Genomic DNA, 26,908 nt, shown 5'->3' with positions numbered 1-26,908 from the left:
GGCCTATTCCAAGTACTGTGTCAGTCTTTTCAATAAATGTATTGAACAGTATCTGAAAGGAGTAGATAGTAACAACCCAGGGAGATGGCTGCAGTAGGAGACTGCGGTGGCCCATTGTACACTTTTAATGAAATTTCACTTTTTAACTGAATAATTTTATTAGTGCAATGAATTTAAAAGTCATCTGAAGTTTTACAACTACTAAATATTTATTTTCATCTGAAAAAGTTGTTTGAGAAATTTGGATGTCCCTGAAGAACAATGCTGCAATTTTGAGTTCTTGATGTTCAGTAGAGACAATGTTGTGTCTGTAGAAGCTACGCAATGCTGTAGGTAGGTGCCGGTTGGTAACAGGTGATGTTCTGGTGGGTGGGCTTCGTGTTGCTGGGAACTACCCAGAACGCTACCCAGAAACATCAAGCATCCTGACAGGCATGGTTTTGGCACATCTTATGTTTACTCATGACTTGAGGAGTTATTTCTCTTTAATTGGGCACCATATAGTCAAATAGACTGAGTTAATTTTAAATGAGATCAGGTAAAACTGGGAACTGTGCAAAATGAACTCACTTCCTTTTAACTCTTATCCCAGAGAAACTAGTGTTGTTTCAGATCATTTCTCATCATTTTCTTCTAAAGTCATCAAAAACACAAATCCAGAGAAGGATACACTAATAATCATATCTGAGAACCATGAGTGGAAAGAAGACTTGGAGGAGTCGCTTATCCATGTTATTTTAGCTCTACAACTCTCTGTACGGATCAGCCCTGACCAGTGTGGACACTTGGAGAGGAAGGTGGGGAATGGTAGCTTGCTGTGTAGCTCTTTCTGTCTCTCTACTTCTCAAGTAAAAATGGTTAAGTAGATAAGGATCATGTTTGTACTTACTTTTCCTGCATGAAGTACTGCATAATTCCTGTTAGTCCTTAAGATACAAAATCTTTTTAAAAGATGAAGCAATCACATCTTGAACTTCATTCATGAACACGTCTTTACCAGCCCTGACTGTGTGTGATGTGATCAGTTGTTCTACCTTTTTTGAGTGCAGGAGAAGTCAGAGGAAGGGGAACACATAGATCTTGATAGTTGAATATGTTACAAAAATAACATATCAAGCTTTTCAGAACAGCTGTTTATACATAGGAAAGCATGGACTTTTATTAATTTTCATACAAACATAGATTTTTAGAAAACATTAACCTTGGTAGTTGGAATGCAACTTCAGAAGGAAAGACACCATCTGGCTATTAAGGTAGATTCTATATTCACATTTGTTTTTCAAACAGTTGAATTCTTGTCAGATGTAGTCTGATGATATTTCCCTACTGTCAGCAATGTCATTTTATTATTTGTGTATGAGGCTTTATTGACCAAGAGTTGTATTTCCTTTTTTTTTTTTCTAAATATAGCTCATAGTTGAGGACAGGGATTGAAAATGAATGATAGGAAAGAGTAAATATGTGAACAATAGCCATAGCCAGATTTTTTTTCCTGTCTCACCTTTAAGTTCGCTCTTTGGGATATTTATAACTTTATGAAAGATGAGGCAGGCCTGAGTCTATCATGAGTCTTGGCAGAGCTTTACCTCCCATGCATATGTATCGGCCATTGCAGAGGGAGGAGTCATTCCTGGCTCACTGCAGCAAAGCTGTCCTAATGAGAGGTCATTTGGTTGCTTCTGTGTAGGTGTTCCTGTGCAGCTTGGAGAGTATTAAACAGAGTCTTCAGGCGTAGATTGCAGAAGCTTCCTTAATGAGCAATTCACAAACAGCATTTCAGGACATCGGGTCTCAGAAGTGTGAACAACATTTATGACATCAAAAATTTTCTTTGATATTAGCTTGGGAAATACCTCCATTACAACTGATGCTAAAACTGTGCATGTATTACGTTTGTCCATGTGCGAGAGTAAGAAGTGAACATACTCATTCAAGGTGACAGCACCATCAATTGCTGTTTTAACCCTCCAAGTCAAGGTGAATGACTGGTTAATGTTCCAAGTCAGTGTCTGGAACCATCCAGACATTATCCCTCAGGTTTAATTCAGGACTCCACGAGTCTTAAAGTTTTCATGAATAAGTAGATGAGAGGAAGGGGCAAAGAGGTGGGAGAACACAGGAAGGGTAGAAGCTGGGGAAAAGAGCAAGGAAGGTGGGAGAAAAGCCGTAGGGAAGGGAGACAGGAAGGAAGAGAAGGTCCGCAATGTGGCTTGGTTTTTAGCATGTGTAGTGGATGTGTGATCAGACATAAAAAACAACACATCTCTTTTGTTGTTTTCTAAAAAGAAATAAACCTAAGTAATTTCTTGCATTTTATTTTGATATGTATGTGCTTAGTGGTAGTTAAGCCATTATATCACTCGTGAATACCATTCTTGAGTATGTCCCCCACTTATCCTGGCTTTAAAATAAATGCCTGGCAATGATATATTCTTCATTTCACTAATCCAGTGGGATACTATCATTAAACAACCAAATACATGCCAATGTAACAGCAACAACAAAGAATCAGACAGTTGGGGAGTTAAAATGACATTGGTGCTCTTTCATAGCACCTGCTTCCCCTCTGCTTTTCTCTGGCATTTAATATTTTCCTGACAAAGGAAGAGAATGAGAGGTGATATGCCTGCAGTTAGTACAGGCCTGTAAAAATCTTGCATGTTGTCAGTCATATTCCTCCATTCAATCTCCATTGAAACCATATGCAACAGGAACTGTGTAGACAGAGGAATAATAATATAAAGAATTTAGCAATGAGGCTGGATACAGGATCAACGTACAACAGTATACAGCTTCTCTGTGCACTATTGGTAAATAGTTTAAACATATACATGTGAGTATGTACATACTTTAAGTATACAACTTGCTACTGAATCTCAGTTGATCTAGAAATAAGTCTCACATTTTGTAAGCTCTGTGCATGGGTATTTTTACAATTTTTCTGAAAAAGTATAAACAAAACTTTTTAATTACCACATACTAGTTGTATAGATTCATGGAAGACAGTGTCACATTTCAATACATGTATACCATGGGTAATGATCAGATGAGGGTAATTGGCATATCTGTTACCTCAGACATTTTTGCATTTATTTCTATTGAACCATTCAAAATCTTAATTCATTCTGAATTTTTTGGGCTGGCATCGTGTTTCAGCTGAAGCCATTACCTATAATTCCAGCATCCCATATGGGCACTTTTTCAAGTCCAGGCTGCTTCACTTCTGATCCAGATCACTGCTAGTGGCCGGAGCAAGAAGGGAAAGATGGTCCAAGTGCTTGGGTACCTGCACATACGTGGGAGGCTTGAATGAAGCTCCTGGCTTCTGGCTTTGGCCTAGCCTAGTCCAGGCCGTTTGGGGAATGAACTAGTGGACAGAAGATCTCTTTCTGTCTCTCCCGTCTCTCGGTAACTCTGCCTTTGAAACAAATAAATAATTGAATTGTTTTCAATGATGTATATTCTACTGTGATGTACAAAATTAGAATAAAACATTAAAAATGAGGATACATTCGATGCTCATGATGGAAATAGTTATTTTTCCAAGAATGTCATTCTCCCTTAATTGATATATGGACTTGAAACTTTTCCAATAAAAATCTGACAGTTACCCATGAAACTTGGCAAACTGATTCTCAAGTTTATGTAGAAGGACACAATGTGTCTGAATGAGAAAATGGATAGTGACAGGAAATTTGTCCTACCCAAAAATGAAGATCTTAACAGACATAGCAATTAATAATACAGTCAGCCAGTAGTATAGATGTCTATATAGTGAGCACAGATAACATGGAAAGCCTCAAGATGGTGTTGATAAATTATGATAAAACAGAAACTGATATTCCCTTTGTGAGTCATGTATGTTAAGTTTAATAAGTATTTGAAGAAAAGCTTAAGACTATTCGTGGGGCACAGATGTAAAGACCTACATTGCAGCCACGTGACTGGAACCTATGCAGCAGGAAAGTGCCTACACTTGAGAGGCTGTGGATCCATGGAGTTTACTGTTCATTGCTGGCAGAAATTTAAATTGGCATAATCACGTTAGTAACCAGTTTCACATTAGCTTTTAAGCTTGAACATTCAGAAAGTCAGCAATTCTGTCCCTAGTTACGTATCTAGTCAAAATTTTACATCCTGCACCAGGAGACATAAAGAAGATAATTGATAGTAGCAGTGTTTGTAATTTTAAAAATCCAGAGATGACCTAATTAATTTTAAACAAATTGTAGTATATTCACAAAATAAGTGGCAATGAAAATGAACAGGCTCTACTACAAATGACAGCAGGGCAGCATAAATTATTCTTTGTTAAGAACATATTGAGTACAAAAATAAAACCATACAACATGTGGTATGGCTTCTTTTGTAACTTTCAAATATAGTAAGAAAAGGTAATCCCAAATGTTTTATAGCCATTATGCTTTTTAAAATAATATGTACTAAAAATGAAATTAAAGAGTCAAGAACTCATGGTAATAGGGAATTGTGAACCAAATATTATGAGTGATCCTATTTCATGTATCTGATAAAAGAAAAGAAAATAAACATCAGATAAATTTATTTATGTGCCCAATGTCACACAAATGCACAGGTATAATGACTACAGGTAGCATGTTTAAATTCAATAGCCTCCCATCATTTCAGTGTACCAAAAACCGCTAATTTCTTTGGATCTGTTCCTATGCAAAGTCCAAACCTATGCAAGCATTGTTCCAAGAGTTTATGGAAAATATTTAGTAGCTTAAAAAATTATTTATTTGAGATGGAGGGAAGGAGAATGTTTCCAGTCCCCACCCCCCTTCACTTCCCGGATGCCCACAGCAGTTAGGATCGGGGCTGGGCTGAAGAAGGTGGGTGGCAGGGACTCACTGATTTGAGCCATCACCTGCTGCCCTTCAGGGCCTGCAGAAGCAGTAGGCAGGGTTTGAGAGCAGAGTGGGACTCAGACTCAACACTGTGATGGGGGCTCAGTGCTCACTGCTACATTGTTTAGTTCCATTTTCCATGAAATTTTGTGGAAGTTATACATTCCTGGCAAGTGTTTAACAAAAACAGTTCTCTAGGATCCAGCAGTCTAATCTGTGTATATCGCAATACTGTATTTCCCTTAGCATTTTTAAGGTTTCCATTTGAAAATAACAAAGTAAAATAATAGAAATAAGAAAGTGCAAAGTACTGCCATTTAAAATATTTAGAATAAACTGAAAACAAATGTGGTAATATATTCCTTCATACACTGTGATTCAGACATTTATCTAGTACAGCCTTTTTCATAACCTCTTTCCTTATCAGAGCTGAAAGGAGTGTTTAAGATCATCTATTCAAATCTTCTTTTACAAAGAAAACTCCCAAGGTTACAGCTTGCACAGCCAACCCTGGCCTCAAGGTCACCTCTCCTGGCATCTAAATCCCATGGCAGTTCCTAGCCCTGATCCAGTGACCTGAGGGATTTCTGTCATTCTGGACAGAATAATGCTTTTAGAAGCAATTTGAGAAAGAGAAAGTGCATGCCAAATATTCTAGTGTATTCCTTGCCAGGAAGACTGCTGCAACACAAATTTATTATTCTCCAACAAAGTGCAACCTCAGTGGAATCTGGTAGTTGTCCCCTCCTTTCCCCAATGAAGCCAATCTCCCTGATGCTTTTGGTAAAAATTTATGAACACTTAGGAAGGATGGAGAAGTGAATTACTGACCACTCTAAGTATAAAGGGCTAAAATTGATGTGATCACATGAGGACTGTGTTTAGTTCTTGCTCACCCCCAAAACAGAAAAGATTAAAATGCTTTGTTGATGTCACTTTTCAAGAAACCCAAATTAAATCTAACCTCAACTTGTCAAAATAATTCTTACTCTTTTTAAAAAAAAACACTAAGCTCTTTAAATGCCGTCCAATCCAAAAAATTATTGTCTTTAAAATTCTCATTTTAGACTTGCCTGTAAACAAAGCAAATGTCATTCCTTCTCCCGGAAATCCTTTTTTCCCCATGAGCAACTTACCAGCCTCCTACCTAACATTAAAATTCCAGTTTATATTTTATCTCCTTTCGTCCCCTAGTTTATTACACATCTTTCCTAGCATTGCTCTCGATCCACCTTATCTTTATTTTATCATAGCCTTCATTTACAGTAGAACTTACTTGAATGGATATTATAAAATTATGTGTCATTTTTTCTCTAGAGAAGGAGTCTTATTATGTTTGGTTTCTTTAGAAACCTAGTTAACGGTGACTAAGCCATTGCATGGTGACTGTGGTTCCTGGTTATGTTCTCTGTATTCCCTGGGTTTAAAATGCCTGTCATGCAGTTCTCCACTTTGAGTTTCAAGAATCTAATAGAGTGTGATCTTGATACAGCCAAACAGATGAAAATATTAACAGAAAGCTGCAGTATTGATAAGCCAGAAGAAGAACATTAGAGTTCTTCTTCTACCCCCTCCTTTCTCTCTGCATCCACCCTTGCCTGCTGTCTCATGTGAAGGCAGTTGCTCTGCCTGGTTCATGGTTGCATCACTTGCCATGTGGTTCAGAGCCTGGTTCTGGCCTCTCAGTCATGCTGCCTTTGCTGTAGGAGCCTGTGGGTCCTTAGACTACAATTACAAGACTCTTGAAGCCTGTAGTTCCTGTGTGTCTTTAACTAATGGAAGGTAGAAAGCAGCAAGAAGTTATTCCTTTCTGTTGGGTTTCTGACAGGAGTAGCAGGTGGGGGGCCATGCCAGCAGTTAGTGGGGTTTCAGTAACAGTAGAAATACTGAGATGGGCAGTGGTCAATGTATGAGGGGTTCCGTGTAGTGTTAGTGATCCTTTGCTTTTCCAAGTCAAGCCATGTTTTCTTGCAGTTACTAATCTTTAGATGATCCTGTATCCCTATAGCTTTTCTTGCAACTCATCTAAGAAAATTGTGTATTAAATGCCCTCTGCTTGGAATTCATAGAATGGTTCTGTTGACTCACCTTTGGACCTAGTACCAAAGTGCAATATTGAATACAAATTCAACTATCCTGTCTAACACAAAGACCTCCTCATTTCTGTGTTAGCGCATCTGTATGTGAGTTCACTGTTAAGTATAAAATGTTAAGGCTTTGTAGGTGTCTCACAAGTTAAATGCAATTATTTTCAACTTCAAAAGATAATGATTTACTAAAATATTAAGAAAGTGGGAAGAACTGATGAAGACCACAAATGTTTGAGAATTTACGTTTTGCACAAATACTTATGATGTGCAAGTCAGAACAGAGACCGACAATGCCTTCCCCAGTTGTCGTATGGTTTTGTCAGAGAGGTGAGGCAGAGATGAGAGGAACACTGAGCGCGAGAGGATTGCCTAGTGGCTACAGATCCCTTCCGCCTCTCTCTACCCTGTTGCAGTGTGACACAGCTACTCTTCCCATACCGAAGTAGAATCTCTTTGTTCATCCTGTCTGTCTGGGCTGGGTGTGTGGCTTGCTTTGATGATCAGAATATGCTGAAGTGACTTGGTCTGACTTCAGAGATTAATCCTTAAGAGACCCTGCAGCTTGAACTTGTTCTCTTTGTCCACTGCCCACAAATCTCTCTTGAAGGAGGACGAAGCACTTCGGCTGGCACCTGATCTCCAAATATATGAGAGGATCCCTCTTGGATTTCCCAGCCCACCTCACCATTAGAGATAGCAACTAAGTTTTGAGGTGGTTTTTATACAGTGAAATTGGACAGAGTCACAATACTTGCTTTTGCTTTATTTTAATAATTAGTAAAGAATTATAGTATTTTCTTGTTATTTCCATTTCTCTTTTAAAACAATTTTCTTCTACAAAACCATAAATAATTGGGTGTTTTACCAATATGAAATTGTATAGCCAATTTTCTGTTTTATTTGGGCCTATTTTATGAATGAATAAATTTTTGCTAGTATCATAAGCTTCATGTTTCTGAAAGGCAAGGGGGATAGACAAGTTTTTGTGAATTTTTAATGAGCTCTAATATGGGTTTACATCTAAAAAAAACCTTAATAAACAGACCAATCATTTTGATAATATATGATACCATGAAACTTTTGTAAGAGAATCCATGAGTTTTTAAAAATTTCTCTTTACATATTTAATGCAGTTAGCAAAGTCAGGGCTGGTGCTGTGGTGTAGCAGGTTAACCTCTATGATGCCTGCAACCCATGTTAGAGTGCCAGTTTGAGTCCGATTGCTTCATTTCTGATACAGCTCCCTGAAAAATTGAAAAAGGCTCTCATCATTTTGTGGGAAGTTTTCATCTGTCAAGAGATGCAGATAAAATAGACTAAATAATATTATTTTGTTACAAGAATTGGTCTGTAACAGCATCCAAAATTTGTATTAAACATTTAGTTTGGACTCAGTACTTACGACATCACACACACACACACACACACACACACACACACACACACACACTTCTCACTGCTTTGAAAGTTTGTTTTTACCATATTCTTTGCTTATTTGGTTAGTAACATTGGGGTCGATTTGTGACAAACTCCCTGTGTTCTAGGAACTGGAATAGATTTCCAGCGTTGACTATTTTCATGTAACATTCACAACCAATCTAAAAGGGAAGTGTGAATATTACAGTTTTGAGAAAGTTGATTTGCCTCCAGCAGAGGAATGGAGTTGAAATTCAGAAACTCTTACTATTGGTCTCACTCCCGTTATGGTTTTATTTGACTGGGCCGCAGTGCTCTATAAACCTTAACTGTAGTCATTTTTGTTCTATTTTTTTTGGAACTTTTGGGTTAGATTTTGTTCTTTCATCGTGCATGTCCAAATGTTTTTCAGATTTGAACTACAGTATACATACCAGTTTCAGCTTTTTGCATTTGTTTATTGACATTTGTTGACAAAATTATATATATTTATCATGTAAGACGCGATGTTTTGAGATATGGAGACATTGTTGAATGGCTAAACTGAGCTAATTAACATGTACATTGTTCCCCATACTTCTGTTGTGAGAACACAAAAAAATACTGTCAGTAATTTGGAAGACTACAATGCACATTTGTTAACTGTAATCACCATGTTGTGAAAGTCATCTCTTGGACTTCTTCTATTTCACAAATTGTGTGCTCTTTGTATCCTTGGTGGCCGCCTGTACTCTTTTTCTGTGACTTTCATTATCTTAGAGTCCACGTCTAAGTGAGATCATGTGGTAGTTGGCTTTGTTTCTGATATATCATACTTCTCTTAATGACCTTCATGTCCATATCTGTGATTACAAATGAAAGGATGTCCTTTGCTCAGGTGGAAATAGTATTCCACTGCGTTCGGACCTCTCCTGGGTCCACTGGTCTCTTGATGGACTTTGGGCTGAATCTGTATTGTGGCTCCTGTGAATTATGCAGTGGTAGAAATAGGGGAAGACATGTTTATTTATGTCAAAGGTGCTCTCATTGTATACTCGTGGGAAGTTAATTTACGTGTAGTCCTCCACCTTTATTTGTGACTTTGATGAGGAAACTACACACACCACATGAAAACGTGTTTGAGCTATCTAGATTGTTTTATCCACCTGAGTCATCTATAAAGAGCAAGACGGCCTTTTGTTTTCTTCTCTAAGACAGTACAATGTAAAGTTTTATTGTACATAGTTTTAGTAACATTGGAAAGAAAAACAGCTGTTAAATGCCTTTCATTGAAAAATATGTAGATACTGAAGCAGTGATATAACAACTTTACACGGCTTTGCAATTTTCCAACACAGCCCTTTGATGGAAACTTTCTGTATCTGCTTTGTCCAATAGAGTAGCCACTAGCTAATGACTGCCATATTAATTAAGGAGCCAAAATGGAATAACTTCTTGCATAAATCTACCTGACAGTGCTGACTCCCCTGTGGATTACGGGGGAATTCTCAGCACAAAGAAAGTCAGTCTCTTTATGAAAGACGTGAACCCAGTTGCTGCATTCTGCCTCTTCCTGCTGCTGGAAAGATGGCACTGTTACAATGTTTGCAAAAGTATCAGCCAGTTTTACATGCCAGAGATTAACCCCAGTCGTCCTCACTGTTCTATCACCATAGTTTTCTACCTGAGAGTTGGAGAATTGTTCCCTGAAGGCCCATGAACTGCTGGGCATGAAGTTTGCTGTGTGTTGTGAATCTGAAGATCTAGGTGGTGGGTGGATTTGATTTCTCTGGACCTGCCTGGGGCCAACATTGTTTCCGCTTCATTATTCTGATAAATGGTAACTTTCCATGCAACTGTCTAAAGTTCTAAAACATAAACACTGGTAGACACAAAAAAAATTTTTGAAAGTCTTTATCTGCTGGATTCTTTGTTTTATTCAGCAACCGTGTTCTTGTATGCTTAAATCAGTTCACTATAAAGACATCACAAATCTAAGCATGATATTTTCCAACACTATGCATTCCTACTGGGATAGTCTTTTTGTATCAGGAAAAAGAAGCTCTGAATGCTGTATTCGCAGGATTTCAGTGAGACAAAAGTGTACACTAGGCAAATCCATGTTTGATACCCTAATTATCCATTTCTTCAGTCTTCTTCCCTCACCATTGTTTACCTTATATGCTCTTTTTTCCCTCTCCTTCTATACAGCCTTATTGAATAGTGAATAATTCCATGATTGTGATCAGTTTCTAGAAAAATGGCTAAAATTAATGAAAATTATTGGAAAGACAGCTCAGAATACAGAGATAAAGAGAGAAATACAGAAAGATCTCCCATCTGCTGGTTCACTCCCCAAAAGGCCACAGCAGTTGGAGCTGAGCCTATCCGAATGCAGGAGCCAGAGCTCCTTCTGGTCTCCAGCATGGGTGCAGGGTCCCAAGGCTTTGGGCCATCCTCCACTACTTTCCCAGGCCACAAGCAGGGAGCTGGAAGGGAAGTGGAGCAGCTGGATGGGAAGTCGAGCTGGATGGAAACTGGAATTGGCATCCATATGGGATCCTGGTGTATGCAAGGTGAGGATTTAGCCTTTGAGCCATTGCACTGGGCCCAGTCTAATTCTAATTTTATGAATGAATTATTCTTATGTGTAAAGTCTAACATACTTTAGAATCAGACTTCTTTTTCTGTGTGGAGTGGTACCTAAATAAAAAATGAGAATATAAGGAAGCTTGTGTATCAACTATTCCCGTTGTGATGCCTGTGGTGTTAGAGGTGAGAGCATCCACACAACACTTCCCTTCAAGAAACATCAGAGCACATTATTGTAGAAGGTAGATTTCTCTAAAATCTGGTTTCCTGCTCTGATAATCTTTTAATTTCTTCTAGAGAGGTATCTAAGTTTTGTTCAGAGACAAAGTTTTAGAAAGAATTTTTCATGTAATTTATTCATCTCATGGGTGACACAAGTAAGGAATGCTCTTTTTATACTTCTTGTGCTTCCTCCCCATAGAGATGATCAGGGACCATACTTAACCCTTAATTTTTACAAGTGGAAATAACTGGAGTGATATATCATATGAAAGGTTTCATGAACTAGATATCAGCTGACAAAGGAGAATGATTCGTGAAAGATCAGAGATAAGTAAAATGATCTGACTTTGTTACCTGTAGAAAAGTTCCAGGTGGTGGTGTGGAAAGGGAAAATGCACAGAGTCTGGTTGGTTCTGGGAACAGAGCAGATGGATTTGAGAGCCCGGGAGGTTCAAAGTAGCTGTGATTCACAGCACAGGTTGAAAGGAGAAGAGGAACGTGCAAGAGGCAAAGTGCAGCTTGGAGGGAGGTTCCCATCTGACTATCCACTTAAGCATCCTGAACAACCAGAAAAAATAAACTTTTTAATTCATGGAGCATTGACTATATTAGGAAAATCATTATTTAGTAGTGGGGAATCATTAGTCCTACTTCAGACTTACCTACCAAAACCATAAAATCAAGACCTGAATGGTTTAATTTATTTGTAAATAACAACTACATCTCAGAACAAAATTCGGGATTTAGAGGTGTACAAAAATATATACCAAGCAACCATACAAAATTCACAGAATGTCTCTTATCGAACCAAAGATTATCAGATACATGTAGAAATACGAAAGGTGATTTATAGGAAAATGACCCGTGATAGCTAATGTTGTCATTACAGGATTGATGCTGGAAAGAGCAGAAGGGATATGAAACCCTCAATATAATTGCTTCTGTTGTTGAAATATTGTTGTATCATGCGAAAAATAAAAATGATGCAAATTGAAGTTCTAGAGCTAAGTTATAATCCTTGATATAAAAAATACTCTGGGTTCAATAGCACAATCAATATGGAAAGACAAGACATTAGTGAGCTTTATCTCATATAAATATAAACTGCTCCACACTGAAACAAATGTTAAGTTGAAAGATCATCTTTGTAGGAAAATTGGCAGTGATATAATGTATACAAAGGAAATGAGGATACACATTTTTGAAGAAATAATGGCAATTCTTTCTCTTAACCTGATATAACAACAAAATAACAGAATAGATGGCTTGTAAACACAAACATTACTTTCACTCAGTTCTGGACACTGTTCCTTTTTCTAGGAGCTGGCAGATTTTTTGCTTTGTCCTTTCATGGTGGAAGGTACAAAAGACCTCTGTGGGTCTCTTGTGAAGAAACCAAGTTGCCTGCCAAAGCTCCCACTTAATAATCCCATAACCTCAAGTGTTAGGATTTGAACAAATGAGTTCTTTGAAATACAAATACCCAGACCACAGTGTTGGCCAAGCTGATGAAAAACAATGACATGCAGAACCAAAGAACTCATGTTCATGGGTTGGATGAAGTCTCAATATAGTTAAGATGTCATCTCTTCCTAATCTCATCTGTTAAATGCAACACAATCCCAAATAATTTTCAGATATGCTGGTTTGAGGATAATGGAAAGCTAATTTTTAAAGTTTAAATGGAAAGATAAAGAGGACAGAACAGTCAAGAACAATTTGAAGTTCTACTGCCTAACCTCAAAACTTACCCAGCAATCTACAGTAATCTAGACAGCATGCTTCTGGTGGAAGAATAGACACATTGATCAATTGAATGGAGGCAAGAACATGGAAAGGGCCAACATAACCAACTAACCTTGAGGAAGAAAATAAATTCAATGTAAACACGATAGTCTTTTCAGCACAAAGTGGTTAAATAATTAGATGTCTACATGGAAAATGTACTTCAACATAGATCATAAAACTAAATTTCAGATGCAGAAATATAGAACTGGAAGAAATGTTTTGGGGAAAGCTGTTTGGTGGTGGATTCATGGTTAAAACATGAAAACGATCCATGAAAAGTAGACACGAGAATCTATGCTGAAGTTAAAACATGTTCTGTTCTGAAGGAAGCTTTACTTGTTGGATTCTTTATTTAGTGGAAGGCTAAGCTTGTGATTATAATATAAACTGAAAATATGTAATTTTAAAATTAAATAATAAGAAAGGAAGGAGGAAATATGGTGGTAGTGCAGGCAGAAGGGAGAATAGATTGGAAAGTATCATTATGCTTTTAATATGTACATATGAAATACATAACACTTGTTTATCTTTATTAATAAGAATATTTTGAAATGAATGAATGTGCTGTAGACAAAATATATTTGCAAAGAAATTTGTTAAACATATATCTGATAGAGGAAATGTGTCCAAAATACATAAGAAACTGTTAAATAAGAAAATAAAAATATTCAATTAGAAAATGGGCATAATATCTAAAGAGATACCTCAAAGTCAACATTCAGATGCAGATAGATGAAACGGTGCCCAAGGTTGCTTATCATTCATTAATGAATTTTAAGTTAAGTAATGAAGCATTATTTAATCATAATGTTTAATAATATTGTTTAACAACAATGCATAATAATATTCTAATGAACAATTGAATGTTCATTAGAATGACTAAAATTCAGAACATTGATAACTAATAAAATTGCTTTCAAGGACATAAAACAGCAAGAACTCACTTGTTGCTGGTGGGAATGCTGACTACTGAATGATTCATTTTAGGATTTCTTATAAAGTTAAATGCAATGTTATCACCTGACTCAGCAGGCATGCTCCTCGGTGTTAACTCCAATGGGTTCAAAACTTGTATTCACACAAAATATTGAATATGAATGTTCATAACAAATTTCTTAATAATGTCCCCAAACTGGAAGCAACGAAAAAGGCCTTCAACAGTGAATGCACGAAGAAACAGTAGCATATCTCTACAATGTGGTATGATGCAGCAATTAAATGGAAGTCTCTATTAAGCTATTGAAAGAATGGGATGCATATTATCAAATGAAAGAATCCAGGTGGAAAAGGAATACTAATTAATTCCCAATATATAACATCCTAGAGAAGTTGAAAGTATAGGAGCAGTAAAGAGATCAGTGGATTCTGGGGGTTGGTAGTAGCATGGGAGAGAGAGAAAACAGTGTAATTTTTATGGCAGGGAAAATTATATATTAGGTGTTATTATATTCTTCTGTAATGAGGGACAGATGTTCCTTTGTATTTTTCAGGATCCAATGTATAGAACCTTACAGTATGAAAATAAACCTGTTGTGTGAACATTAAAACGTTAGGAGGGCAGGAATGCCAGGTTGAAATGTACAATGTGAGAAACCAATTGCTTAAGTTAGAGATGTGCGAAGCTATGCCTTTCAAGGGATAAGGTAAAAACAATTCTGAATTAAGTAACTTTGGAAATGAGTCAAATCTGTGGAACTAAAGGCAAAAGGAGTAATCCTGTAGCTATGTACTTTAGGCTGTAAGCGTATTTCCCAAGGGAGTACTTACTGTTTAAAAAGTGTAGCACCGCTCCAAAAGTATATTGAAGCTGAACAGTTAAGTAAGTGATGGCAATTCATGGGAATCTTTACTTACCGTTGGAATGGCAGCTCCTAGAACATCAAGGGGAGAAGATGAGTATGAGCCACGCGGTGACAGGTTAGATTTGGGAACTCAGTGTGAAGTCATACTTAATTGTGTGTAGTTGCAGGTTGATACACACAAACACCTGTAGATATCTGTTTCCACACAGGGCTAGGCTTGTAGCATACCAAATTAAGCTGCTGCCTGCAATGTTGTCCTTCTGTTTGCATGCCTAATGCAAATCCAAATCATTCCTCTTCTGATCCAGCTCCATGCTAAAGTGCCTAGGAAAGCAGCAGAAGATAGTGCAAGTCTTTGGGCCCTTATACCCATGTGGGGACCCATCTGAGGTTCATGACTCAGCCATGAGTCATGCCCAGCCCTGGCTGTTGCAGCCTTTTAGGAAGTGAATCATTGGATAGAAGAATCATATTCTCTCTCTGTCTCTGTCTCTCTTTAACTTTGCTTTTCAAATAAATAAAAAAAATTTAACACATGGAAAATTAATTAAAAATAAATTGATTTTAGCACAGAAATTGAAAGCCATACAAGTTTTCATAATATGCATTTCCATGAACTTTATGAAAACTACTCATACATGTATTTTCTTTTTTCAGCTGAAAGATTCTAGAAATAATGATATGCCATAGTGCCAAAGCATACCTAGAGCTTCAATTTTGGTTTCTAAGACTCTGATATTAAGAGGAACCGGAGATTCATAAATAAGTAGCTGATTGTAGAACTGGGTGAGGAAACATAAAATAGAAGATTAGAGAATCATGCGGTGCAAAATAATTCTCAATAATTTAGATACATTGTTCACCCTCAAGTAGGTAGAGTAGGATCTCTCGTTTTTAAGTATGGGCTATGTGGTGATTTCCTCCCAGCAAGGGAGGAAGAAAGGAAGGAAGAGGAGCTTCCTAGTGGATAAACCTGACCTCCCTCAGATGTCAAGGTCAGCATCATCAGGGATAAACCTGTGTCCCCTTGCTGCAAAAGAACGGAACCTACCTCTTTGACCTTCCTCCTCCAAACTCCTAATCACACACTTATCGTAGGAAATCAACAGACAAATCACAACAGGGAAACACCAAACAAAACAGCTCACCAGGACAGCTCGAAAACTGTCAAAATGATCAAGATTAACGAAACTCTGAGAAACTGTCACCACCAAGAGAATTCTAAGGAGACATGAATATTAAACATAGTGTAATATCCTGGACGAGATCCTAGAACAGAAAAAAATTGCTTGGAGGAAAAAAATGAAGGACATCTGAATGTGGTATGGGTTTTAGTTAATAATATCCACATTGATCAATTATAGCAAATGTATCAAACCATTGTAAAAAGATTAATAATAGATGAAACTGAGTGGCAGGAGAAATGAGAACTTTTTTGAACTTTCTTCTTGTTTCCCAAGCCAAATTACTTAAAAATCAGAGTTTATTTAAAAGTGATAATTTTCAAGTCATTAAAGATACTATAAACACTTGTACTATACCTAACATTTAATTAGAATATCTAAATTCTAAATGGTTTTTATTAGAAATAATTGTATATATATTTATATACTCTAAAGTATTGATGAGTTGCTGAATTACATATGCACAAATATATGCATATATATCAAATATTTACACATATTCTTATATATACATCTATATATAGATAGATGTAATTTATGTAAGGGAGAATTCCAAAGATTTTTAATGTTAAGAGAAAAAGTAAAATTGCAATACAATGGAAGAAACATGAATACATTTTATTATTATTTCTGAAGAGAACATATGGCATTGCATAAAATTGTATGTTAATTTTATATTTAAATGTTTAAATAGAAGGGTTGTGTTATGTGAGCTGTTAGTGGGAATGATGTGCTACTAGATCTCAGGGTGTTTATAGTGGCAAACTCAATCTCTGTGTTAGTATCAAAATCATCACTTTCACTGTTGGCAACATAATGATTGAATAGAAAAACTAATACACAGAGCATCACAAAAAGCACAAATGAAAAATGCATTTATAGTACAGAATTTGTTGTGTCTTAACTAAAAAGTCAGCACAAACTATAAGCAAATACTATTGATACAATTTAACTCTATAAGAGATTAATGAAATCCAACCATAATGATGACAATCATTTTTGTGAGTTGTTTTATACCCATAAAACATAATTTATGTATCATGTATGTATCATGTATTATGTATCATGTATTATGATGAGACTTTGGGAGAAGATTGCATTGCTTCTTCTTTATATTAATTCTAAAATACACTTTATTTGAAATGCAGAAAGATTGGAATAGGGAAATCAGAAAGAGAGAGATCTTGTGTAACTGATTAACTCCCTAAAGGTTCCAGTGGCTGGGGATAGGTATTACTGATGTCAGGAGCCAGGATCCATTTGCATCTCCCACATGGCTGTATGAGCTGAAGCACTTGAGTCAAGATCTGTTGCCTTCCCAGGTACATTAACAAAAACTGGGTCACAAGTAGATCAGCTGGGGCTTGAACTGGTGCTCTGATATGGAATGCTAGTATTGCAAACAGCAACTCAGTCCACTGAACCACAGTGTTGGCCTCTGCATTTTAGTCTTTTTTTTTCCAAGATTTTTATTGGAAAGGTAGATCAGATTTACAGAGAGAAGGAGAGACAGTAAGATCTTCTATCCTTTGGTAACAGCTGGAACTGAGTCTATCCAAAGCCAGGAGTCAGGAGATTCGTCTGATCTCCCACACAGGTGCAGAGTCCCAAGACTTTGGCCCATCCTCTGTTGCTTTTCCAGGCCATAAGCAGGAATCTGGATGGGAAGTGGAGCAAATGAGGAAGACAGAGAGGGAATAGAATTTTTCTAGGTGATTGACAATAAGTTGCAATCAAGTTAAATTTGATTGTTATAACACTGAAGTATTTTATGTAATTGTAGTAACTACAGAAAATGCATAGAATATATGAAAAGGATATCATTTCAAAAATTTCAGTGAAACACTAAAGAAGGCAGCAAGAAGAAATAGAAGGACAAGAAATCAATTTGATATAGAAACAGTATGATGAAACTAATAATTCGTATCCTATCAGAAATTACTTTAGATATGAATGAATAAGGTAATGTGATCGCTATACAATGGGTGGAATATTATGCAGGTTAATAAAGGGAGCAAAGGATTTGCTGCAGTGTGACTGAATCTTAAGGTTATTACACTGGACAAGATAAGCAAGTCCCAAAAGGATCAATACTGTATGATTCCAGTCATGAAAGATCCAGTGTAATTAAAATAAACACTATTTTATGACTATTATTCCATCACATATGTCATATTTTACTTATTTGTTCACTGGGATTACTAGAGACTTGAAAGGATGTTGGGGAGAAAGGATAGACAGAGTAAGATCTCTGTGTTGCTTTATTTCCCAATAACCAGAGGTTGACCAGGCTGAAGCCAGGAACCAGGAAGTCCCTTCAGATCTCCTATGAGGGTGGCAGGGATCCAAGTACTGAGACTGCTGTTTGCTATGTTCATTATCAGGGAGACGGAATGGAGAGCTGGGACTTACACAGGATGAGGGTATTCTAAATGGTACCTTAACCGAATGTCTCCTCCAATTATTTAAGTCTTTTGATGTGACATTGTTCCATCATGGCCTGATATTCTTTCTCTTATAAACTACACTGTAGGTGTCTCCATGAGCACCGGAAAGGCATACAGTTCTCAGCAAGGTATATTAAGAAGAACATAAAACAGTGGTTGCACAGATTCTAACATCTTGATCTCATTTATGCTGCTTTCTCAGGCACTGTCTGACCAACAACATGTATATGCCAAACTCAAAGCACTAGCAGTTGTTTTTTCCATCCTTGATTGGTGGAAAATACAACCACATATGCCTACGCAAGGAGAAGTGTGACTCAAAGAGTCTGAATCAACAGTACAGAAATGTGCAAAATTAGGTCTCTACGCTTTTCTGATTTTCCCTCTAACTCTTTCTGATATTGAACATCACCCTGTGGGGATGGAGAAAAGCAGCACAAAAAAGTAGGTCTTGGTGACCCACTGTGTCCTGCCACCAGTGGGTCCTGTTCCACTGGCAAGGGGTAAGCTGGGCAGAGCGAGTGGAGAGAATGAGTGATTACGATAGCAGCATTGACTGCATGCTTCCAAAGGAAGACTCAATTCACAGGTCATCGGCTCAACTGCAAGGAGGCTTCTCCACTTATCCTTCATGTGTAGATGAGGAAAGCAAGGATCATGGGGTGATGAGGAAGTGAGCCTGAGAGCATGCAGCTGGCATGTGACAGAGGTGGGACTGACATGGCCCTGGGGCTGCCAGGAACTGACTTTGCAGGTGTGGGCCATTCCCTGTCCGGTTCCAACACAGAGATCTAAGCTTAGGGAGGGACTGAGAACCCACTGAGAGCTTGGCCCATAGGAGGTCATCACACACTACATCCTGATGATTTTCGCTCATTTTTCTCATTGTTTAAAAATGAGAAAACCAAACACCAGCATCATCAATCAATGCTGTCTTTTGAAACCCCAGAGAATTCCTATCTACAACATTGCTCTCCACGTCCATGCCCTCTGCCCTGTTGGGTTTGTGCATCTGTCTTCCCCATCTGTGAGGTGGGAGAGGATTAGCAGGAACCGGGAACGGTTAGGTCTTCTAATTGGTAGAGGTCTTCAATTCATCCCATATGACAGCCCCTTGATGACGAAAAAATCCATCTTAATGACTGCTAGGATGATTTCCACTTTGTCCTAAAGAAATTTTTATTGTTCAGTTGCTTTTTATTTTTGACATGTGTGCTGGCTCTATTATACTTGCTCCCATGTTTCTTTTATGAGAACAATTCAATAGGGATAATAAATAATAGGAAAAGAATGAGAGCCTGGGATTCTGCGTCTTAGCGTGCAGCCAGTGACAGCCACCCCTTTTAGAGTTTTATAGGCCAGAACTCTACTTTGAGGAGCACGTGGGGCATTGTGCTCCACTTGGCTGAGGCTCAGTTTCCTTCTGTTTGTTCACCAGGCACAAGGATGCTGTCCTCTGAGCACTGGTATAAAAACAGGGCTAAAGAAGACGTGGCATATAGTAGGTGCTCAATAAAATCTAATCTCTTTCAGTAGTCACTTAATCAATTGTCAGGTTAAGTATCTGCTTTCACTTAACAGTATTATGCTTGAAAAAAAAATTTAAAGTCTCATTGTAGAAATACAGAAAGCTGGTCTGTCACTTCCCCTGCTGTTTTGTGTGGTAGGGCCTCCGGATTTTCACTGCCACTGCCAAGAGTTTGCAAGGTTGGATACTGTAATCTTAAGTCCTAGGATGACAGCAGAGGAACTAAGCTCACAGAAGTTCCGTTCAGTCCTTGGCACATTCCTCGCTCACGCTCTGACCTCTTCCCATCATTCTCGATTGCTGTTTTCTCATCTGTAAAATAGAAAGTGCAGAAATGTCCATTTTGTGTTCTTGCCGGGATGTGTCTGATGTTCCTCTAGCCACGGCAAGGTTGTGAGAGCTGAAGGCTGCATTCCCCAGGCTGCCCACCTTGACAGAATCTAGCGCATCTTCAATACCAGATCTTGACATCTGTGTTCAAGAGATTTATCTTCTGTGACACCATGGGATATTCTTCTCCTTAGGGGGTGTTAATTCCATTTAAATTTTTTCATAGTCCATCCAACACATAATAGTGTCCATGGATCAGCCATCTAAAGAGTCATTTTTTTTCTGAGCTATTGAATTCAACTTTACTTCTCTGTCCTCCAGACCACTTGAATTCCGTTTTCACCTTCCCAAGGGGTGTGTGTGTGTGTGTACTGGGTGGGGGTGAATCCCTTCCTTTGCTATTCCATCATTTTTCCTTTTAGGCCTTTTGAGAATTGTTATTAAAGAATTTGACTGTCAAATGCTCTGCTGTGTATTCACAGCATGGTGCGTTCATCGAAATAAACCCATCCAGAGCGCTTCATCATGGATTGTGCTCCTGAAGCAGGAACCAAAATAAGTAATGCTAATCTGTCGCAGGCCGTTATCAGATGCGTTTAAATATCTGCCAAGCAGGAATGTCGGTCCGCCCACGAGGAATTTCCATCCTAAAATCCTCCGTGTGGCTGAAGAGAATAGTTTTATGGAAACAAACAACAGCAAGTATTTACCCTAAGGGCAATTTTAGCTCAATTTAACCGAGGCTGCCGAGTTATTTCTGTCTCATTTCAATGCTTTTGTTGGGAAACATCACACATTTTTTACCTGGACGCACTCCCGGGAGCCCAGGAATAGCTCAGTGTGCCGTTCTGCTCTGCCAGACTCAAGACCTCGGGAAAAATCGGAAGGCTCCAGTACCTTCCCCTTCCCCGCTACCTTCACCTCCAACGGAGGGAAAAGGGTTAAGGATTATTGGAGAATAGAGCAGGGAGGGGGGAGCCCCGAGAAAGCCCAGGAGGAGCTGGAGACCGCGCCTCTGGGTCCAGCTTTCATCACCCGCGGTGCACGAGTGACTGAGCTCAGAGCGCGGCTGTGTATCTGGAGGAGGATGCGGCTGCCAATTTCTGGGACCTGCTGCGAGGAGTGGGCGTGGCCTCGCAGTGTGGATGCTTGTTAGAGGAGATGCTGGGTGCTTTTCAGTGAAGTGTCAGGGCTGTGTGTGTGTGAGAGAGCGAGAGAGCGAGAGAGCACGAGCAAGAGAGAGAGGGACAGAGAGAGAGAGAGAAAGAGAAGGAGGAGAAAGGGAGGGAGGGATACAGAGAAAGACTCAGGTGCTGAAGACTCAGGCGGAGCTGGGAGAGGCACTGAGAGCCAGGGCTGGAGCCCGGGAAAGCCACGCAAGCTGTTTTGCGGGAACCCGGCAGATGTGAACATGGGGTCTGCCATCGGAGCTATCCTCAAGGCACTGCTTCTGTTATCTACTCAGAATTGGGACCGAGTGGAAGCTGGGAATTCCTGTAAGTATACCGCAAATGATGAAAAAACTTGCAGGGAGCTCTCTGCAAAAAACTTTAATTCTGCCGTGTTTATGATTATTTGTTTGCCTCTGGAATTGCCACAAGGCATGTGGCTGTGGATGAAGCACGCCTGCTACTGTGATGGGTACTCGTCTCTCTTCTTGGTCTGGGCCGAAGAGGCAAAGTGCTTTTTCTCTGTCTTTCTTTTTTTCTTGTCTGTGAGCAGCATCTTACCCATCTTACCCTCTTGTCTTTGAATATTCATTGAGCATGCTCAAGTTCTAGTAAAACATTAAATTAGCATCTTAACCAGGGAAGAGCCTAGGAATGTCTTGATTTTATCCCCCTTTTTAGGACTACAGGCTTTTATTGGAATTATGTCTAATGGGAAAGCAACTGGCAGACTTCATATTATTGCTGCATTCGATTACGTTTCTGAAGTTTGTGATTTGGCACACTGGCGGCTGGCTGCATCTCCAAAATGATGCAGACTAATAACAGGAATGCACTGCAGCCTCCAGGAGCAGGCAGACCTCAGTGTTGTGATCTGGGTCCCCAGTGCTAAGAGCAGGCCACTTGGAGCGCTTGGGGAAGGTCGGGCGAGGCGCTGATGGCTACATTTTGCTGAAAGGAGGAACATTCTGGTGATTTGTCGAAAGTGGAATGCTTCAGTGGTTGAATTTTTGACTGCACATCCTTGTCATGGAACCTCCTGATCCTGTGTCCATCAGTTTAGGGATAATTTATCACAATCCTATTGCTATTTTAATTACCATCCCAAAGAATTTGGCTGCCTTCTTCATGCACTTTTTTTTTTTAACCAGAGATAGAAAAAGTTTTAAAAGTTGCCAAATGGGAGAAATCCCCCTTTCCCTTCAGTAAAGGACGGGCACACTCAGTGAGCCCAACTTTGGGTTCTTTCTTGGATTGTGAAGGGAAAGCTCATTTGCTTTTCATGAAAGGGCAATGAGGCCTGCTCAGGAATGTGTGTTGCTGCTGCATCACCAGGTTTAGACATGGGGGATGGAAGCCAGTAATCGGGCATTTACGACATCAGGGACTTCCCATCACAGGCCTGGTGTCCTTTCTCCCCGCGTGACCACTGTGGTCTCCAGTCCCCAGCAGCACGGGTTCATTGGACCTATCACTCTGAGAGAATGTCGTTTCACTCCTGGTGCTGCACTGTGTTTCAGATTCAGTTTGAAATGTGGGTCTGGGGGAATCCTGCAAGTCAGTAAGGTGTGTATAACTTCACCTGGTTGAAATCTCAGAATCCTATAATGGCAGCATTTGTAAACGCTGTAACAAATAAATAGCAGCAACAGCTTCAGCATCACAGACTCCCACATTCCAGGGAAGTTTTGTAGGAAGGGGGTGCTTGGTCTCGCAACTGCTGAAGTTCAGTGAAAAAGGAAGGCACTAGAGGTCACTCTTACAATATAAAGCACAGTACCTGGAGCTTCTTCCCCCAAGAAAAACACAGTGTAACTCACCCAGACTCAGCTCTGTCTGTGGCTTTCAATAGTCTGCTCATAGTTACAAATGCATGAACATGATCAATTTGGCCAATAGTTGTTTATGCTTGTTTGTTTTCTAGATAGAGTCCATTGCAGACTAGCATCAAATAGCTTTCCTGAGTAAAGTGTCGCCTTCCTGGAGCTCCTGAGATCTGCCAAAAGCATAATAATCTGCATGTCTGGTGGGCTGTGGGTGAGCCTCTTGTTGATGCTGTAAAGATCAGTCTTGGTTCTGTGTCTGTGCAGCTTTGATGTGTTCAGAAAGTAGCTCAGGGCTCTTCCAACCTTTGATAAAACGAGGAGCCCCAAACATTTTAAGTTGTCGGAAACCCTTAAATACTGAAGTTGAGGTTATTGGTTACAATGCCTCTGAGGGATTGCCTGTGCTTGCAATGTCAGAGCATCTAATTAAGGTCTCATTTAGTAATTTCTAGTTGATATTTTGGCAGTGTAATTTGCAGCAATGCACACAAAAGCAAATGCTTTATTTCATAAATCCAAATTTTATTATCCAGTATTTGTAAGGGATTTTGTTTTTGGAAACGTCATGGTAGAGAATATTTCAGATGGACAAGTATATATGTTTACCAGTGAGATTGGAATTTAGTGTGAAGAATAGGCAGCCTTCAACCAGCAAAGCATTTAGAAATGTTATAAGAACTTCAGTAATTCTTCTAGACAAGACTTTATATTAAGAAAAGGTGAATCAATCTTGAATACCCATATTGAAGCTAGGGAGAACTGAATATAAATAAAGAAAATTAAACTCTCTCTCAGGTGAACACAAAGACCTTTTCTTTTTATTTACAGCTGATTCACCAGGAGCAAATCTGTTATCCCCTGAGTCAGCCAAAGGCTTCCCATAAGAAAGCTTTCATGGCCCTTGGCAAACCAGACATTAGGCACACTTTGAATTGAACATTAATTGTTCCAGTTAATCAGCAGGAAAACTTCACATTACAAGCATTCTGTTCAGGTGAATGCACATACATTTACATATATGTACATGCACCTGTGTGTGTATTTATGCATATATGTAATGTATAGGCTACTAGACCCTTTTGCTTGCACATCGTTGACGGCCGTGATAGGTGCTCAGTCGTCGGAAGTTGGAATGTGTTGAGTGGCCCACAGTGTTTGCCCATGGATTTTCTCATCTCTCTCGCTTTCGGAAGCAGCGCACTAGCTGAAAGTCTCGTGTTGTCCTTGTACTGGTCAAGATGAGTTTCTCGTGATATTGAAGCGCCTCTTTCATGAAAGTTTGGAGACAGCTCCTTGGAGGATTTGTTATATGAAAAGCTTCACTGAGCCTTCTCCACATGATAAGAGGCATACACAAAGGAGAGAGAGCCGTTTTGTAATTTCTCTGAGAAATTCACAACTCCTAGATGTTGAGGCATTTCTAGCTCTGGGAGAGATCAACTTAGCACAGCTAAGCAGAAGTGTGCAGTAGGAAGAAGTGGTGAGAGTCTGTGCTCCCTTAGTTCTTGTCAGCCATCTGATAGAGGCTGTCTAGCTTTGGGTATACCCAGTGTTACTCTGAGAATGATTAATGCTCATCACAGAACTGACGAATAACTTAATTAGAACTCACTGTGTTCTTACTTTTTTCATTTGGAATAAAAGATATGTCTGCTGACTATCCTAAAAGAAGCGTTGAAGAATATATTAAACAATCAGTAACCAAAAGGTAATTGCCTGAATCAGTGATCACTGTGCACTCTGAGATGCAACAGAAAAATGCTCAAGTTGTTCATGCTCAGCCTTTCATTCTTCCTAGAAACTTCTTCTTACCTTTCCCCACATCCAAATATATCGAAAAAGTAGCAGGAATACAATAGGAAAGTATTGATATAACACAATCTATGCTGGACTATATACAGTTCATCCATAGCTAACACTTGATGATGATCAGTGGGCATGTTAGCTCTTCTCACAGGAATGGCGATTGGTTATATTCATTTGGTTTTTTCTTCGCGCTTCTTAGTGCATGCACCCCAAGTCATTTTTGATAAGGACAGTTTCTAGCTCTGCAGAAAACATGTCTCTTAAGCTAACACAAAGCTCAACTATGACTTCAATGTGCATTTTGTGCTTATTCATAGGGAGTAAACATTATGGTATTACGGAATTAATTTGGGAAATTAAATTGGGAATTTGTGCCATATATAGGTTCTTCAAAAAGTTCATGGAAAGTAAAATAAAAAGCTTATTTAGTGTGAAAAATGTGAAATTGTGGGGTTTCTAAAATTCATTTTCACAAACTCTTTGAAGAATTTCCATATAAATAGGTTGTAAAATATTTCATCACCAAAGTATACTTACCTTTAATTCCATTTCAAGAAACTTTCTGATGTGCCCTTATGTATGTATAATTTCTGTATTTAAATAATACATGACACATGGATGATGTGTAAACTGTGCTACTATGACAAAGTTTGACACCACTCTGTACTTATTTGGGGTACTGAAGGTAACAATACAAACGCTGGCAAACCTTCAAGTAAATATTTCAGTCCCGTTTCTTCAGAAATTTTATTATTTCGTGAGTATGAATTTTATGTAATTATATGGATAGTTTTAGTGGTTTTGGGTACTCAAAAGGGTGTATGTAATCCCAAGTAATTGGTATAGGTTATTCATTAAACTGTACAAGTAAGTAATTTCATCTTCGATATTTTGAGCAAAAATTCTAATGTTGCTTTATGTTTTCATGAGTATAAAATGTCTCACTCCATACCAATCAGAAATTTACATTGAGGAAACTGTTCTCTGTTCTTACGAGAAGAATGCCTTTGTCTATGGATTCTAAATCAGAAACTTCCATTATACTAGATGTTCTGCCTTTGCCTATACTTACAATACCGTGACACACATAAATAGCATAAAGTTAAACTTATAACCATTACTAAAAGACTAGGCTACTGTGATAATATGGGGAAAGTGGCAGAGGAAAAAAGGAGGATGGGAAGGAGGATGTAGGGATCTCTATGCCTACAAAACTGCGTCATGGAAAGTGACGATAACAATAGTATTGATAAAATGTAAAAATCCCCTACAGATATAGCGATAAACTGGAGAAATTCTTTTATAATTTATAGGTAATGTCTTGTGTTTTTCTATTCTCATGCTAAGTATCATGGCATATTTATTATGTGAAATGCAAGAGTATTGATGTATAATGTTGTAATGTATAGCATGACTATTTTTAAATTGTATCCTAGTTGAACTCTTTTCCTAATATGAATTATATGTATTAAAAAAACAGCAGCTTCCTAAAAATTCTGAAATTGGCAAACTTTCTAGAGTAAATTGAAAAAATAGATTTTTGTTTAAGCCCTATCCACTGAGAATTCACAATAATTAAACAAGCGCCTTTCACCTATTCATGGCAGTATAATTAATTTGTATGTAAATGCCTTGTCCACTTGGAATTGTAGTTACTTTTGGTTTCCAAGAACTGATCTTTGGACTCATTAGTTTATATTACACTATTTATTATAGTTATTTTTTTAAAAATTATTTATTTTTGTTAGAAAGGCAGATATACAGAGAAAAAGAGATACAAAGAGAAAGATCTTCCATCCACTGGTTCACTCCCCAAGTAGCTGTGATGGCTGGAGCCGAGCCAATCCGAAGCCAGGACCAG

General features: G+C 38.5%; 1 protein-coding gene across 6 annotated transcripts in view; it reads left to right on the top strand.

Moving 5' to 3' along the window:
* The first annotated feature begins 21,657 nt into the window (after positions 1 to 21,657).
* CNTNAP4 (contactin associated protein family member 4) overlaps positions 21,658 to 26,908 on the top strand; it is a 250,036-nt gene continuing 244,785 nt past the window's right edge. For all 6 annotated transcript variants that reach the window (XM_040982339.1, XM_040982340.1, XM_040982341.1 and 3 more), the window contains exon 1: positions 21,658 to 21,742. In XM_040982339.1, coding sequence (XP_040838273.1) covers positions 21,658 to 21,742 — 85 coding nt within the window. The remainder of the gene's footprint in view (positions 21,743 to 26,908) is intronic.

This window comes from Ochotona curzoniae, unplaced genomic scaffold (genome assembly GCF_017591425.1).
Source record: "Ochotona curzoniae isolate NIBS_2020 unplaced genomic scaffold, NIBS_Ocur_1.0 contig_3622, whole genome shotgun sequence".
Classification (NCBI taxonomy): Eukaryota; Metazoa; Chordata; class Mammalia; order Lagomorpha; family Ochotonidae; genus Ochotona; species Ochotona curzoniae.
This window is presented reverse-complemented; position numbering and strand designations above follow the sequence as displayed.